Consider the following 16,008-nt stretch of genomic DNA (forward strand, 5'->3'; position numbering starts at 1 on the left):
TGAAGGATGCTAAGGAACGTTGAGTTCCCAGCTCCTAGACAGCAGAATACCAAATTGGAATGAGTATAGCTCAGACAAAGAACTGAGGGTAGAGAGTAATCAGTAATGCTAGATCAATAAGAGACAGTCATGCTTACCAATATTACCCTCGATCGTTGTTGACTCGTGGGCTGCATGCGTAGGCCTAATGAGAACGGAATACAGTAAAACCTGTCAAGGCGACCACCTGTTCTAGAAGACCACTGCAACCAGAACCCAGGGGTGATATTTCCAGTTATTTTACCCTGGATAAGGCTACCACCTGGTGACAGAGACCACATATTGAAGGTCCTTTGACCGGTCGTGATAGACAGGTTTATGCCTCATTTCTCGTTGGCTGACGTAGGAAAGAAACGAGAATGTAGTTCTTTTTAGTCTTTCTTTTGCATGACGTAACATTTGCTGCTCGCAAATGCGAGATATTAGGAGCATGCGCCCCGGCTGCGGCATTCTTTTTCTTCTTGCTTTGCAAGTGTAGTGTATTTCTGATCCCGTTTTTTCAACGTACTTTCAGGATCCTTTTAGGAACATGCCTCCCCGTAAAAGGACCCGTCGTGTTGCAAGCGCAGAACCCGCACGACTGCAGGCTGACGCGCAGCGGAACGCGATCGAGGTCCATGCGGCGGCGGCACGCCTGGAGGAGCAGGCAACTCGCATCAGGCTGCTCGAGGCCCAAATCGAGCTCGAAAGGGCCAGGGCCCCGGAATCCCCACGCGGCAGAGGTCGCAGACGGAGACGTTCTCCGTTATCGTCGTCATCGTCGCCATCGTCGTCGTCATCATCTAGATCATAGTCGAGTGCCAGCAGTGCATCGCGGTCACCCCGCCCAAGGATCCGGAGATCCAGGTCCAAAAAATTCAAAAAATCAAAAAGTTCCAACAAGAAGGCTCGCCGTCATCGCCATCGCTCGAGTGCTACGTCAACGGGCCCCAGTAAATGGAGGAACGTGGCGTATGAGCACCAGCACACAGTAAACGCCCGGCTCCAGGAGCGCCTGGAGAAAATGCGGAGGGCACTGAAGTCCGACCGGCTGAGGAGCGTAACGAAAAACCTAAAGAAAGGAGAGGACATTCTAGAGGACAGGCAAGAGTGGCTCGCCGTCGCCGATACCCATGGGTTAGAGGTGGCGAACAAATTTGTGGAGGGAGGGGAAATCCTCAGCAGTGTGACCTCCGCCGAAAAGAGCAAGAGACTGAATGCGGCCGTGCAGTCCGTGGCCATGCAGCGGCCCTTTCGGAGGGGGGGGGGGGTGGGCATCCCATCCAGGTTCGGCAGGGGCGGGGTGGTCACCCCTGAAGCAGCCGCACGAGGGGCTGAGCAGCCACCACAACAGCAGTCACCTTCTGGGCCCAGCGAGGCACCAAGGACGCAACCGGGGAGAAACCCCATCCAGCCTGGCCCCAAAGTCTGCTTCCGTTGCGGCGAGCCAGGCCACTTCATCAATTTCTGCCAGAAGCTAGCCGCTCAGAAATAGCTCTGAGGGCTGTGCGGACGGACTCCCCCCTGATGTAATAGATGATGAAGTGTATTCGGTGCTGAGTGTCGTTGACGAGGGGTGCGTGGCGGGCATGTGTGAATCTGACGATCAAGGGGAACTAGAGGGGCAAGGGGTGGTGGTGAGCAGTTTAGCTAGGTGCAAGCCATTTTCGGAAAAAATGGGGGCATCCGAATTTGTGCCAAGGATCATTTGTGAAGGGTATCTACTCCCGTTCGTGCAGCTACCAAGGCCGAAAACTGTAAAAAATCACAGTAGCGCTCAGTGCCAATTTGATTTTGTCACAGATTCAATTAGAGACTTGATGGAAAGAGGGTGCATAAAGGAGGTCAAGAGTGAGGAGGCAGTGATTTGCAGCCCTTAAGGCGTGGTAAATAATGGAAAAAGTTAAGATTCATTTTGGATTTGAGGTACGTCAATACTTATCTGGCGAAATTTAAATTCAAAATGGAAGACCTGAAAACAGTCGCAAGAGTCTACGAAAAGGGTGACTACGTGATTACTTTTGACCTGAAAAGCGGGTACCACCACATTGAAATTGCACAGGAGCATCAAAAGTACTTGGGGTTTAAGTGGTTTAATGCGGAGGGAACTATCACAACCTACTTATTTTGCGTGTTACCGTTTTGCCTCTCCACGGCTCCTTATGTTTTCACAAAAGTGACACGTGTTTTACTGCGGCGTTGGAGGGAGTTGGGCATAAGATGTCAGCTCTACATGGACGACGGGTCTGGTAGGCACTCTACTGTCGATAGGCCTTGACGGATTATGCTAATATTTTCGTGAAAATAATTATGCTTTTCGCATTGCTGAAAAAAATGCAGAATTATGCTATTTTTATGCTAAAAGTTATCATATTATGCCGCATTATTCTCACATACATGTATGCTGCTAATGCATAATGGTTCTGTGCAAAGTAGCAGGGGAATTTTTTTGTAGAGGGCGTTGTACTGTAGTAGCAAAAGTTCAACGGGATCAACGCACCGTCCGACCTACATGTAGCTACGACCATCACTGATTGTAGTGGACTGGACATGTTATCAAGGGAGTCGTAAACCTACAAATTCCTAGTGCATCTACTTGTACTTGTACTTGTAGAACATGTACGATGTATGGAATTTGATGCGAACAGGCGGATTATTACAATTTTATGCGATTCGTATGCAATTTGCCTCGAATTATGCGATTATTCGATTTTGGTAGGAATTATGCGAAAAATTATGCTAGCATAATCCGTCAAGGCCTAACTGTCGAAGTGGCAAAGGTGGTGGCAAAACAGATGAAAGCTGATCTATTGAGAGCTGGGTTTGTGCCCATTGAACTAAAATCCCAGTGGGAGCCATCACAAACGGTCGAAATGCTAGGCATGTGCATTGACCTCAAAGAGGGTCGAATTTTTGCGACAGAGCGCAGAGTGGCGAGGCTTAAAGAGTGCCTAGCACGGTTGAGCGGTCTAGCAGCGCCACCCGCGAGGGAAGTGGCAAGGCTAGCCGGCTTCCTGTTGTCTATGTCGCTTGCGCTCGGGCCAATTTGCCGTCTGCGTACCAGGGCATTCTACAGCATGATATTGTCTAGGAGTTCTTGGTACGCCCCAGTGAAATGGCCGGATGCGGCAAGGTGCGACTTGGTTTTTGAAGACTGGCACGGCCAACCATTTTGGAAAAACTGCCCAAAGGCAACTGTCCTGACCTGGTCCGATGCGAGCGACTCTGGCTGGGGCGGATTTTTAGTAAACGGCAGTGCAGTCGAGGTAGCCAGAGGAGAGTGGTCCAATGAGATTTTGAATGACCGAAGAAGCTCCACGTGGAGAGAATTGAGAGCAATCGCGTTGGTGCTTGAATCATTAGCACACAAACTAGAAGGAGGTATCTGCATTCACTGAAGCGATAACCAGGCAGCTGTGCACATTATCCAGGTGGGCAGCAGAAGGGAGCATTTGCAAAGGGAGGCCATGCGAATCCTCCAGGTGTGCATTAAGCACGGAATCCGCCTGATTGCCGAATGGGTTCCCAGAGAACAAAATGAACTGGCGGACTACTATTCGAAAATAGTTGACACAGATGATTGGTGGCTAAACCCGGCTGTTTTTGAACAAATCGAGCGTTTGTGGGGTCCCCATACGCTAGATTGCTTTGCGCGTCTGAGGACGAAACAGTTAAAGCGCTTCTGTTCAAGGTGGTGGAATCCGGGATGTTATGCGATCGATGCCTTTACGGTTGATTGGTCAATGGAAACGGTGTGGCTTACACCTCCGTTCCACCTAATACCCAGGGTTTTGAGTATGTTAAAAATGTGCTGCGGCCATGGCACACTGGTCGTGCCTAAGTGGGTGTCAGTGGATTGGTGGCCAAAATTACATGGGAGGCAAAGCTGGAAACCATTTGTAGTAGTAGTAGTAGTAGTAGTATTTATTATTTTACTAGGGCAATCCCCACAGACTGTGAGTCTTTTTACAGGGTACCCTAGGCAATTTGTAAAAGGAGTTTTGGTGCTACCCCATGATGAAAACACATTTCTGGAAGGTACCTGCCCTTACAACTTGCTGGGGGGGGGGCAAGCAATATTATACAGAAATGCTGGCTTTAAGAGTGTGCATGAAGAATAACTGTTGCTGATTTGCGTACTGACACGATTGCTGTGGTTTTGTGGCGCGAGCATATGTGAGTGCACGGTGCAAGAGGCATTGTCCTATGTTGGTGTTCAGGGAACACCATTGCCTACAGGGCAGGAGGCAGATGCTGCTGACAATGTCATAATCCGCAGGGCGGACGGATGCTGCTGCTGGTGATGCCGATGACGATGTTGTAGCCCTCAGGGCTCGGCAGACGCTGCTCCTGATGCCGTTGTATAATGCTCTTCAAGTGATGCTGATAGCTGCTGCAGATGCTGAAGCCGACGCTAATGCTGATGACTCTGTTGACAGGCGCCTCACGTTATGATCTTGTGTTCATGCCTAGAGCTGAGGGCGGTTCAAGTGGAGCCAACCCAGGAGCTCGTGAACCTATCCAGGAAGATTCCAGAAGTCATGTTGGCGAGTAGGGCACCGGGAACAGTGACCAAGTATTTGTCGACATTTCAGCGCGGGCAAGAGTGGGCTAGCAGTCAAGAGATCCCGAGCGTACCAGCCGAGTCTTGGCACATATGTTTGTATGTCGTGAAGCTGCTCCAGGAGGCACGGACAGCGTCACCAATAACATCCGCTATTTGCGCGTTGGCCTGGTCGCACAAGGTGCGAGGCCTACCGGACCCCACAGACAACGCACAGGTTCGGAACCTAGTCCAGGCCTCCAAACGACTGCTGGCGGCGCCGAAGAACCGGAAGAAGCCGATGACGAAGCAGATGCTAAACCTTTTTTCGATATTTTGGCTATGTCTGCCACCTTCTGCTGCTTACTGCGGCAATGTCGCTCCGAAGCATTTCAAAAGGCGTTTTGCCTTTTTTGCATCACGTTGGCATCATTACAAGGTGATAAACTCAGGCTTCACAGAACAACTTTCCAGTAGAGATTGTCAGAAACTCTTGAGGAAACTCCGTAACTCTAGCGGCAGGGCTGATACGCACCACCTTCGTAGATTATCCTTGACTCACTCTTGTCCTAGTTTGCGTTGACTTTCAGATCCTCTCAAATGATCTTCAGCGCGATATTCCCGCTCCTTTCGATTTTTGAATTTTTTTTGGTTCAATTTTATCCCACTGTTCCGACTCCGACACATTTTCAGCCATTTTGGCCCATTTCATAAGACTTGTCGCCATCCCAACTACCTCCGTCATCATCCATACCTGGCCGCTCCAGCTAAATCACGTGACTAGAACTAAAGTGGAAGGAAGATCTACTAAGGTGACTAATATCACGTTTTTTTCACTCAAAATAGCCATAATTTTGTGCGGTGATGTTTACCGTTTTACAGTGGGAGTCAAACCTAGAAGGTATTGTAATACACTGTAGTAGCTACTGCAGCGGTAGCTGACTAGCTTGCAAGAATACTGTACTCTGTAGCATTTTGACCAGCGCAACAACACAATCACAGTCATCATTGTTGCCAGATTTTCGCCTAGTATTGGATAAGCATACCATGTTGAACCATGTTGAACCATGTTGAACCATGTTGAACGATGTTGAACCATGTTGAACCATGTTGAACCATGTTGAACAATGTTGAACAATGTTGAACCATGTTGAACCATGTTGAACCATGTTGAACCATGTTGAACCATGTTGAACCATGTTGAACCATGTTGAACCATGTTGAACCATGTTGAACCATGTTGAACCATGTTGAACCATGTTGAACCATGTTGAACCATGTTGAACCATGTTGAACCATGTTGAACCATGTTGAACCATGTTGAACTATGTTGAACCATGTTGAACCATGTTGAACCATGTTGAACCATGTTGAACCATGTTGAACCATGTTGACCTACAGGTCCTCGCCTTGTAATATGCTGTCAAAATCGAAGGTACATACATGTACTTCAAGCATGTAGATTGTGGGAGTGCTGGATATAGCTAGATAGATGGGAACAGATGGAGACCATGATTCATATGTTGCTGGAGACACCACGCCTCAGAGGCCTGCGGACTGCACCTGTGACCAGTTTTGGCTAGTCTGTTAGTTCAGTAGTCGGCATCAAAAGCACCCATAATGCCAGTTGGCTGCAATTATGCCACTTTTATGCTCGGCAGTGCTAGTTTACTAAAACCAGCATATAATTATACTGATAATGGTAGCATTAGCCGCCGATGCTTAGCAGTGAAACCTGTCGAACACGACCGCATAAGGGAACTTCAAAATGTGGTCTCTGTCACCAGGTGGTCGCCTTGTCCAGGGTCAATTGACTGGAAATAGCACCCATTGGTCCTGGTTGCAGTGGTCTTCTAGAACAGGTGGTCGCCTTGACAGGTTTTACTGCCTTCCGTACTCATTAGACCTACGCATGCAGCCCACGAATCTCGTTAAGAAAGTAGCTATCAAGGGTGATATTGGTAAGCATAACTCTCTCATATATTGATCTAGCTTTACTGGTTACTCTCTACCCTCAATTCTTTGTCTGAGTTATACTCATTCCAATTTGGTACAAGTATTCTGCTGTCTAGGAGCCGGGAAAGCACCTTTCCTCAGCATCCTTCAAAGCAACATCAACTACTTCTGGGCTGTGCCAGAACCTATTGCAGACTGGCAGAATGTGGCTTCGGAGTAGGTGAGTTGATTCATATCAAGTTTGAGGAGCGTTGTCGAAAATATGACGATAATATATGTTTGCATTGTACTGAATGAAATGACAATGCAATGTACATGTAGTAAAGGTTGGCACATGATTCTGCACAACACAGCCAGCGAGAAAGTGAAAAGCGAGCATTCAAATTAGCATTATATGCTGATATATCAAGCAGCGCTCAAAGCATTATTAGTAATAATAATCAAGCATTAGGCGAAGATGCCCAAATAAGTGAGCCAGCAGAAAGCTGAAATAGAGCATGACGCAAAACCACTTGGGGCCGTCAGGTTAATTTTCCTGGACCGAGCCAGCCGGGAAAAAACCCTCGCGCCGACGGACGCAGTAGAGAGGGAAAAAACCGGGTGTATATCCCCAATGGCGATTAGACATGATGTAGGCATGGCAAATGGTGAGCACACTGCGTAATGTGGAAATACACAACAGTTCTCTTAGTCTAAATCATCAGCTCCGCTTCCAGGAGTAGATATTCGCTGTTGACTGTTTCGTCAAGGTCTGGCTTATTCAAGTCGACGTAGGTTACGTCACCAACAAATTCTCTCATCGCTTTCTCAAATGCATCGTCATCAAGCAGGTCGATGTCATCGAGCCTAGAACAGTCAAAAGAATAAGAAGTTATCTACAGCCGGTAAGACAATACGAAGGGACATTCAGATACTGCTATGGGAATGTCGTGGATGTGATATACTCAAACTACAATGTTGTAACTGCAGTAGAAATAACTGCACCACTCATGTTTATAATTAAATCCCAAAAATGACGGAATATTAAAAGAAAAATTACGTCTAGCATGGGACTCGGGTAGACTGAAATTTTCACACCCATAGGAACTCAATCACCCTGGAGGATCAAAGTGCAGATGCAGCTTCTAAAGCGGTCGGAGATGAGTAGTTCAGACCTTCCATACAGTTGCCTATAAAATACGGAAAATTCAATCCGCTGCATCCATGCAAATTCGATTCGCGCCATGAATCAAAAAATGTGCAGTGTGAAAACTCGAACACATTAACCCTTTGGCTCCCTACTATACAAATTTCGACGGTATTCCGTCGATGACTTCAAACAGCCATAACGCATTCAAATATTGCACTATCTATCGGGAACATCGAAGTATGTAGGGTGTAGCTGAAGTCCTCAGCTTTCCGTTAGTGCAATCGTTTTCACGATAGCTCCAACGGTTGTTGAGATATCGCGCTGGAAAGTTGGAGGACGGCACTTTTCTCGTTCCGAGCACATTTTCGAGCATGAACCGGCGAATTCCCCTTGTTCTCAAGTACCTACCTTGGATGAATTTTTTGCGTAAATCATGGTGCAGGCTACCTGCTACGGCAGTACAAAAAAAAACAGAGCTGGGCAACCAAGGAAATTGAAATGGCTGAAGAAGAAAGGGATTGAGGGCATTCCCAGCGATGTGGTACCTTCGCTGGGCTGTAGAGGTGGGCCTGCTACTCTGATTTCACTCGGTGATGGCCCATTGTGTTCGCGCTGAGAAGAGCTTTCCGGAGAGCCCAAGAATGTGGAAATCAGGCTACTTGAACGTACGTTATGACCAAAAGTTGACACAATTTGAGCGAAAATTATGGCTATTGCTAAATAGTGGAGTTATGGGGGAGCCAAAGGGCTAACGCATGGCATGTAAGGCACAGTGTGATGAGAACTAGCCCGTAACAAGCACTTACCAATCACATTCAGACTTGGCATCGGACTTTATAGTAGTAGTATCAGCAGTGGAAGTAACTTCACTTCCTTCACTTTGGGACACCTTCGTAGTGGCTGGGCTTTCCTTCTTAGCTGAATAGTACAGATGAAGAAGCAAGCATTTATTATTAACTAATATATTTACAACGGATCAATCCAGATTATAGCATCCCATTAGCCATAGAATGCTGGAACATACATATCATACACGCAAGATCACCTACTACCAACCCCTACGTCAGGAATAATGCTAACTATTTGCAAAGCCCTTAAACTGTATTGTAGCACACTGCAGCGGTGTTGAAGCAAATGGTCTTTCCACACGACAAGGAAGCAGAACTCACTATCCACATGTAACGAGAGGTTTAGCAGATATCTCAAAGACCATACAGTAAATGCCAAGCCGTGCCACACAAATAAACAACAAGAGAAAGGTATCGCTTAAGAAAAGGCACAGGAAAGGACAACAGATCGAAAGTAATGTCTTCAAGAACATTTCTAATACCAGCATCAGCAATGCAACTTACCAGAAGAATGACTGCTGTGTCTTGTTATCTTAGCAGGTGGTGTCGCTGGAGTGGAACTCTTGGTAGGTGCAGTACTCAGTACTGGACTGCATACATTCTTGCTTGCTGAACTGGAAACTACTGATGGTGATTCCTTGCTGGTTGAATCGGCCGGTCTTCTTTGACAGGTGTCTTCTGCAGATACAGTCCTGTCACTAATAGTCTCGTGATGCTTGCGTTTCTCAGCAAGGATTTCATCTAAAGACTTGATGCGAAGACCAGCAGCGGTGGACGGCTGTGGGGACGCTGGAACAGCAACAGGCTATGGAGCAGGCAGAAGAATGGAGACAGAAAGAGAGAGAGAAAGAGATAGAGAGAGAGAAAAAGAGAAACTTAAAACATCTGAGAGGCCTTGCATCGGCTGATGATTTAAGACCGTGCAACATGTACATGTAAACCAGCTGCAGGACATAATTATTACGAAGCACTTTAAAGCAGTGAATAAAGTTGTAATAGCTATGAAAAGTATGAATGCCGCAGACATCACCAGGCAACATGATATTTTGTTCAACATTTGGTTTTGTGTGTTTCCAAAATCGATTTTCACGCTCCGCTCCACCTTGAACAAATTGTCATGTTGCCTGGTGATGTCTGCGGCATTCATACTTTTCATAGCTATTATTAAACTTTTATCTCCACGTAGATTATTTTAAAAGAAAGTTGTAAGTTATTTATACACATAACTGGCGCAAAGAGCGGATGGCGGATTTGCGGAACAGCTCGACAACAACAAAATGAAGAAAGCAAGCCATGCACAAAATTATAGTGGTGCACATTTAAGCTTCACTTTCAAATTCGGTGCAAATTTTGGTCTTCTAATGTTGTGCACTGCAGTTGTCAGTAGCATTGGTGGTACTGCAATAGTTACAGTGCTACAAACCACCGGCGAGAAGGAAAACAACTTGACATCATTTTGAGGTCCAATAAGCCCCCAAATCAGCCACACATCGAGATGAAGAGATGCACACACGTTTACCCAGGAACTCAAGAACGCAAAATAAAATATTGCAAAGTAACCGCCCGTGAGGTTGAAGTTCTGCAACTAAAGGATAACGGGTGAAACGGTGGGGATCCTCAAAGGACACCGCCAAAGTCGTCAACAAATAGAATGGCATATGAATCTGTTAACTGTCAGCACCAGGACAGCACCAGGACACACATATCCTTGCATGTGTCCTTCAGAAAGAAAGGATTAGAAAGTTGTGCTCTAGATTCACGTCTGCAAAAATGAAAAATTTCCTTTTCCTAAATGAAAGCAATGCCACTATAACTTTGAAGAAGCAAGCATATTGGTGCATGCATGCGCTGACAGTTACAGACAGCCAGACAGACACAGACAGACACGCATCACACACAGTTACACACAGTCACACACACATACACACCCACACACACACACATACACACACATACACATACACACACACACATACACACATACACGTACACACACACACACACACATACACACATACACACACACACATACACACACACATACACACACACACATACACATACACATACACACACACACACATACACCCATACACACACACACATACACACACACACACATACACACACAATCACACACACATACATACACACACACGCACACACATACACATACACACACATACACACACAATCACACACACACACACATACACACACACACACACGCACACACACGAACGCACACACAACTCATTCATTGATATACCAATTGATGTACATGGATACAGTACCTCAGTCCTGCGTCGTTTGGCTAACGGCTTTGTTTGGTCTTCTTGCTGAACAGATGCTGTCCTTTTCATGGGTAACAAAGGACCTGGACCACGCCTTGCAGTCTCAGATCTATGCTGTTGATTAAGCTGATCACGAGCATGAACCCAATGGTATCGGCTCATTGCTCGAGTTGCTCTTCTCATATCCATTCTGGAGTCAGCGGCAGTTGAGTCGGTGGCAACCCCTTGTGTTCGGGCGTGTCGCAGTCTTTTTTGAGATTTGCCAATAGTCCGGATAGTAGCGCTGCGCTGTCCACCTGAAGAGTAGATAGGGCAGTAAGGGTTAGCATCAATGATGCCTTTGATGGATTGTCTTGATTCTTGGCAAGCAGTGTGGATACGCCATATTCAGCAACTTGCGTACTCTTGCTCACCACGAGCAAGAGTACGCAAGTAACCGGTAATACGCAACTCCCGCAGCCCTTTCCGTACCAAGGACGTGTAACATGTTTGTTTGATTATCCTAATTTTTCAGGTGAAATGGGCCTTCTTGCTTCATACAACTAAAAGCAGTGTTGCAGCCATTTTGCGGTGCAGATTTCTATAGACTCAAAAAAAGCACCTCAGACACACGCTATCATTGGCAAAAGGGCTAGGTACAGTCTTACAGCAAACAGCAAATTCTTACCTTTGACTGGATTTCCTTGGGATGCGGTCGTAGTGGGTTGAACTTGGCCAGTTTGCAGAGGCGCATCAGGACGGGGCTTCAAATGCTTGAATGGGCAGAACGGCTTGGTACACCCCACTCGCTGAGACTCCCAGTAGCATGGCATGCTGCCACGGTCTTTCTGCAATACAGTCACCAAGACCACATCGAAAACAAAGAAACTCAGCATGCATCACCGTGCACTAGGCTTTCCTCAAATCAGCGCGTTTTTACCGCCTGGTCAGCTTTTCTCTCGGCTCGAAAATACATCAGATTCGGCTGAAAAATCAGCTTATTGTTTGAATATTGGAACGTCGTGTGAAACAACTTGTTTTGTAGTCAACTAGTCCATCACAATGTCATGCAGGAGGAGTACTGTAGGAGTTTTGCTTTCGACTTGTACAATTCGTTTTCGCAAAGCTTCCCGTTTCTTTACGTATCTTCAATATTTATGACCCACCCAAGTTGGGTGGTGTGCTGCTTTGCTGCTTCAAATTGTAGTTAGACGTCTTTGTCAAATATCGTACTGGTCTCGTCATGGTCGAGTAACAATTGACATTCTTTGTTCCGTTGGGACTGTGGCTTTTGCTCGTTTTCATTGCGCTTGCCTTCCCCTCTTTGGTCTTTTCATAACCTTGAACCTTCCAAGTTAGAAGGCTGTCGGTTAGCGCTACTGAGATGTGTTGAAGCTAGGTGTCAGGACGTCGAATGTCTCAGTACTCTTGTCAGTTTTGTGCCTAGATATTGCAATTTCTGACTGTATTATAGTATCCAATTACAGTGATGAAGAGTTACTCTTAACTCGTATCCATAATGTCCTTTTCCTTTCTACATTTTATTTATGGCTCAACACCCGAGTTTCAAATAATAATAATAATAATAATTCAAAGGATCAGTTGGGGAAGTTAACTGCCTGAAAAGAGAAACAAATCGCGAGACCCACCAGGACTCCCACCCGGGACCTTGTTTGTCATTAGCCATGCTCTAACCACTGAGCTATGGGACCGGGCTGAACCTAGAAAGCCCTGGCAAGTTTTTCACTCCAAAGGCAGCTCACACCACGTGCCACACACACTGATCGCACTTGGATCTTTCTCCCTCCCCATGGCCCAGGGGACCAACCACGGTTAGTTTCTGGACCCTACCAGAGAAAGAGGCGACAGAGTGTGCAGGCAAAGCAACCACACAGGCTCGCTTTACTTACATGTATTCCCATGTGGCGACGTGCACAATTCGGAACAATACAGCTTCCTTTGGCCCAATCTTGACAGACGTCTTCCTTGCCAAGTGCAGGAGCACTGTGTCGGAATGGACAAGCGCGTCCCTTCTTGCAGCTCGAGTAGTAGAAGAAGTAGCAATCATTACCGACTTGAGCCATCTGTTAATCAAACATTATTTGTTGAGAAGAAACACAACAGATTCAACGCCAACATTATAAAAAATGTGGCGCAAGATGGAACTGTCGATGTAAGTTTTGTAGCCTCATGACTCCGGTTTGGGCCAAGATATTCCTTTCCATTTTTCACGTATGATGTGCAGAGGTACCTGTATCCAGTCGTGTTATTTGTTCGTTATATTTCCAATTTCATGGCTCACCACGACCATACAAAATTCAATAAGCGTCGCCCTCCATTTTGAAAATATGGCGATGCCCCCGAAACCAGAGTTTGTGCAGTCATAGCGGCTACGCACCCTAGTTCATGCTGATCTATGTACACGATGTAAAGTCGAGTCCTAAATTACTGGTATTGTACGACTCCCTGGTCAAGTCTGCACAGCGAAAGGCTAGAGCCAAAGCAAATATTATTGTTTGATGCCGGCAAAGACACGCGGAGAAGACGTCCTTTCTCCAAGCCACCTTGGTCATTTTCTCAACCCGCTGGTGCATGTCGACCAAGATATGTCCTTGAAGTACTGGTGAACTGGGGTCCTGGCATCAACAAGAATTCGCCGTGCCTAGCTAACCAATGTTGTCAGTAGAACTCAGCGTTTCCTGATCATGGCTCGACACACTCTGTTCTGTTTGGTCTCGCAGCTTTCACCCTGCGAGTGTGCAGTTTCCTGGCCACAACTGAATTCCTTAGTCATGACCATGATGACAAGTGACTGGTATGATCTCTGATGGACCTAAGTCATTAGCTTGAGTCAACACGAAGGTAAACTCTTCACTTGGAACGCTAGCTGCTTCCTCAGTCCTTTCTTGTTGCACTAGCAGATATGCGTACGAGAGGACCCAAGCAGACACTACTAGATATTGGGATAAGGGATAGGTGGTCTCCGGTCCGTGATGGACAATGAGAATTCTGATACAGAGGGGCAAAGTGAGAGAAAGATAGTGAAAGAGAGAGAGAGACTTGTGTTTCGTCAGGTTTTGACATGTTCCTTTCTTCTCAGTATTCTCGCTCGCATAGTACTCCACTTGATTTGATTGATTTTATCTGGATTCGCGAGACCAAACGAGCAGGAGTGCTCAATAACAGGGTAGCGAATGGTTGAGTTGTGCTATGTGACAATGTAGTGTGTGCGTGGGGTGGTGGTGGGGGGGGGGGGGGGGAAGCTGCAGAGGCCCAATACAATGTAAAGGGATGGGAGGAGAGAAGGCCAGCGGAGAGTCAAATTCAGAAGAGGGAGGAGAGAATAGCTGAAGTGCACGGTTACTGTGCGAATTCACCACTTCTATGATAAACTTGCCTATGCTGTTGCTCATTAGGATTTTGGAAAATTCTATCCTTCTCTTTCATGTAACTAAGCAAGGAACCCGTTTGAACTTGCGAAGTTAAAAAAAAACAATCAATCAATCAATCAGTACCATGGCCTTTTCAGATTTTCATTGTACAGTACCTACATGTATTTGTAGTACCTCCCAGGATCAGTATTTCTACTTGAAATAATATTCACCAAAATGCCTCATTCTTAGCATTCTTTTACTCGCTTCCATGTAATTGGGCTTATTGCCTGTTTGGTTTTGCGAATTCAAATAAAAAACCACAACAGTGATAGAAAGACAGAGAGAGAGAGAGAGGGGGGAAAGAGAGAGAGAGAGAGAGAGAGAGAGAGAGAGAGAGAGAGAGAGAGAGAGAGAGAGGCTTAGAGAGAGAGAAACTCATAGCGAGAATAATAGTGAGAGATGGACTGTATAATAAAGAGTGAAAGGCTAAGGGGAACAGAGAGAAAGATAAAGCGGAAGGCAGAGAGAGAGAAAGAGGCAAAGTGGTACAGATAGAGATATAGGACAAACAGCTTGAAAGAAGGAAGACAGACAAACAGATACTTACAGTAAACTTCACAATTCGCGGCCGACTTCAGACCGAGAATCGAATAATCCCAAGTCTTCTGCAAGGACGATACTTAGCAAGGTGCTAGAGGGATCTACACAGAGAGAACCTGATTCTGATATCTGTTGGAAGACGGCAACTTACTCAGGCACGCAAATAATCAATCTCTGGTGGGAAGCAAGGTGTTTGAGGGAAGACACTAGAAAACCAACCGGTCACAGACACTGATCCTGGAGAACTAGTTGGAGACTGTAGCAAACCTAGGGTTTATATACATGTACCTGCGCTACGTGACGTCACATTGCGGCTGGTGGTTGGTAGCACAGTCGTCGGCGTGTGGTATAACTATCCGTGACGTCACATTGCGGCTGGTGGTTGGCAGCACAGTCTCGCTTGTGGCGTGTGGTATAACTATAACTATAAGGGCGCTCCGCTATGACACTAGACTTGGGCTTCAATGTAAAGGACCCCACGATAGGCGGTCTGCCTTTGGGTCATCCTAGTTACGTGTAGACGAGGTCGTAGGCGTATACTACTAAAAAGAGGAACATGTACGTATTAGGTCTGCACTCAGATGTACAGCCAAGGATAATTTAAAAATAAATAAAAAGGACCAAGGAACTACAAGTGACTCATTCGACTGGATGTGTGTATTGGCGTGGGTACTTGCGACCTAAAACTTACCTTCGTTAATTTTATTATTGTTATTATTATTATAACCTCTTGAGCGCGGATTACGTGTACTTGTAAAAGTACTTGTAGATCATTCGTTGTAATGCGTGGTGCTCTGTGCCGTGTATAAGATAGCTCTATTCGAATCATTATTGAGCACTCTGATAATTTACAGAGCCGGTGCACTCTATTATTAATAATGTGGAAAGCCAGCGTGACTTTTTGGCTTGCGCGGCTAGAGGAAGCTCTACAGGTAATCAGCGTTCATAGTTGTGTGGAAAAGCGTCGATTACATGTACATGGATATGGGGGCGTCGCACGAGCTCCAAAATGCCAGCTTGAACAATGAGCAGTCAGCATTTCGTCGCATTTTTGCTCGAAGTAGGGGGTGTTTGAAGGCGTTATAGCAGCACTTCAGTTAGGTTGTACGAGGCTGGGACTTGGCCCAGGCACAGATTACAGGTGTTCCAAAAGATTTACCGAAACAAATTTTCATTACTCACACGGGTATGGCAGAGCATATGCGTAAACTTCGACATGTAGCTAAGCCATGCACCAATACAAGCTACAGTACTGGCAAATGAAATC

General features: G+C 46.2%; 2 protein-coding genes across 2 annotated transcripts in view; one reads left to right on the forward strand and one right to left on the reverse strand.

The window, feature by feature from the left end:
* LOC135810351 (zinc finger CCCH domain-containing protein 11A-like) overlaps nt 1-16,008 on the forward strand; it is a 126,406-nt gene that overhangs the window by 10,020 nt on the left and 100,378 nt on the right. The window lies entirely within an intron of this gene.
* LOC135810349 (uncharacterized) lies at nt 6,770-14,976 on the reverse strand. The gene is made up of 7 exons (XM_065323838.1): nt 14,749-14,976; nt 12,678-12,851; nt 11,456-11,615; nt 10,789-11,084; nt 8,999-9,299; nt 8,453-8,564; nt 6,770-7,363 (listed from the first exon to the last, which is right to left on the reverse strand). The coding sequence occupies exons 2-7, from the start codon at nt 12,849-12,851 to the stop codon at nt 7,210-7,212; spliced, it is 1,197 nt and encodes a 398-aa protein (XP_065179910.1). The 5' UTR covers nt 14,749-14,976; the 3' UTR covers nt 6,770-7,209.

This window comes from Sycon ciliatum, chromosome 2 (genome assembly GCF_964019385.1).
Source record: "Sycon ciliatum chromosome 2, ocSycCili1.1, whole genome shotgun sequence".
In the NCBI taxonomy this organism is placed as follows: domain Eukaryota; kingdom Metazoa; phylum Porifera; class Calcarea; order Leucosolenida; family Sycettidae; genus Sycon; species Sycon ciliatum.

Coding starts and splice junctions, on each gene's coding strand:
- LOC135810349 (XM_065323838.1), bottom strand. CDS start 12,851: ATGGCTCAAGTCGGTAATGATTGCTACTTCTTCTACTACTCGAGCTGC. Junction 11,616..12,677: donor GTCGCCACATGGGAATACAT/GTAAGTAAAGCG, acceptor ACTGTATTGCAG/AAAGACCGTGGCAGCATGCC. Junction 7,364..8,452: donor GCCAAGTCTGAATGTGATTG/GTAAGTGCTTGT, acceptor TGACTGTTCTAG/GCTCGATGACATCGACCTGC.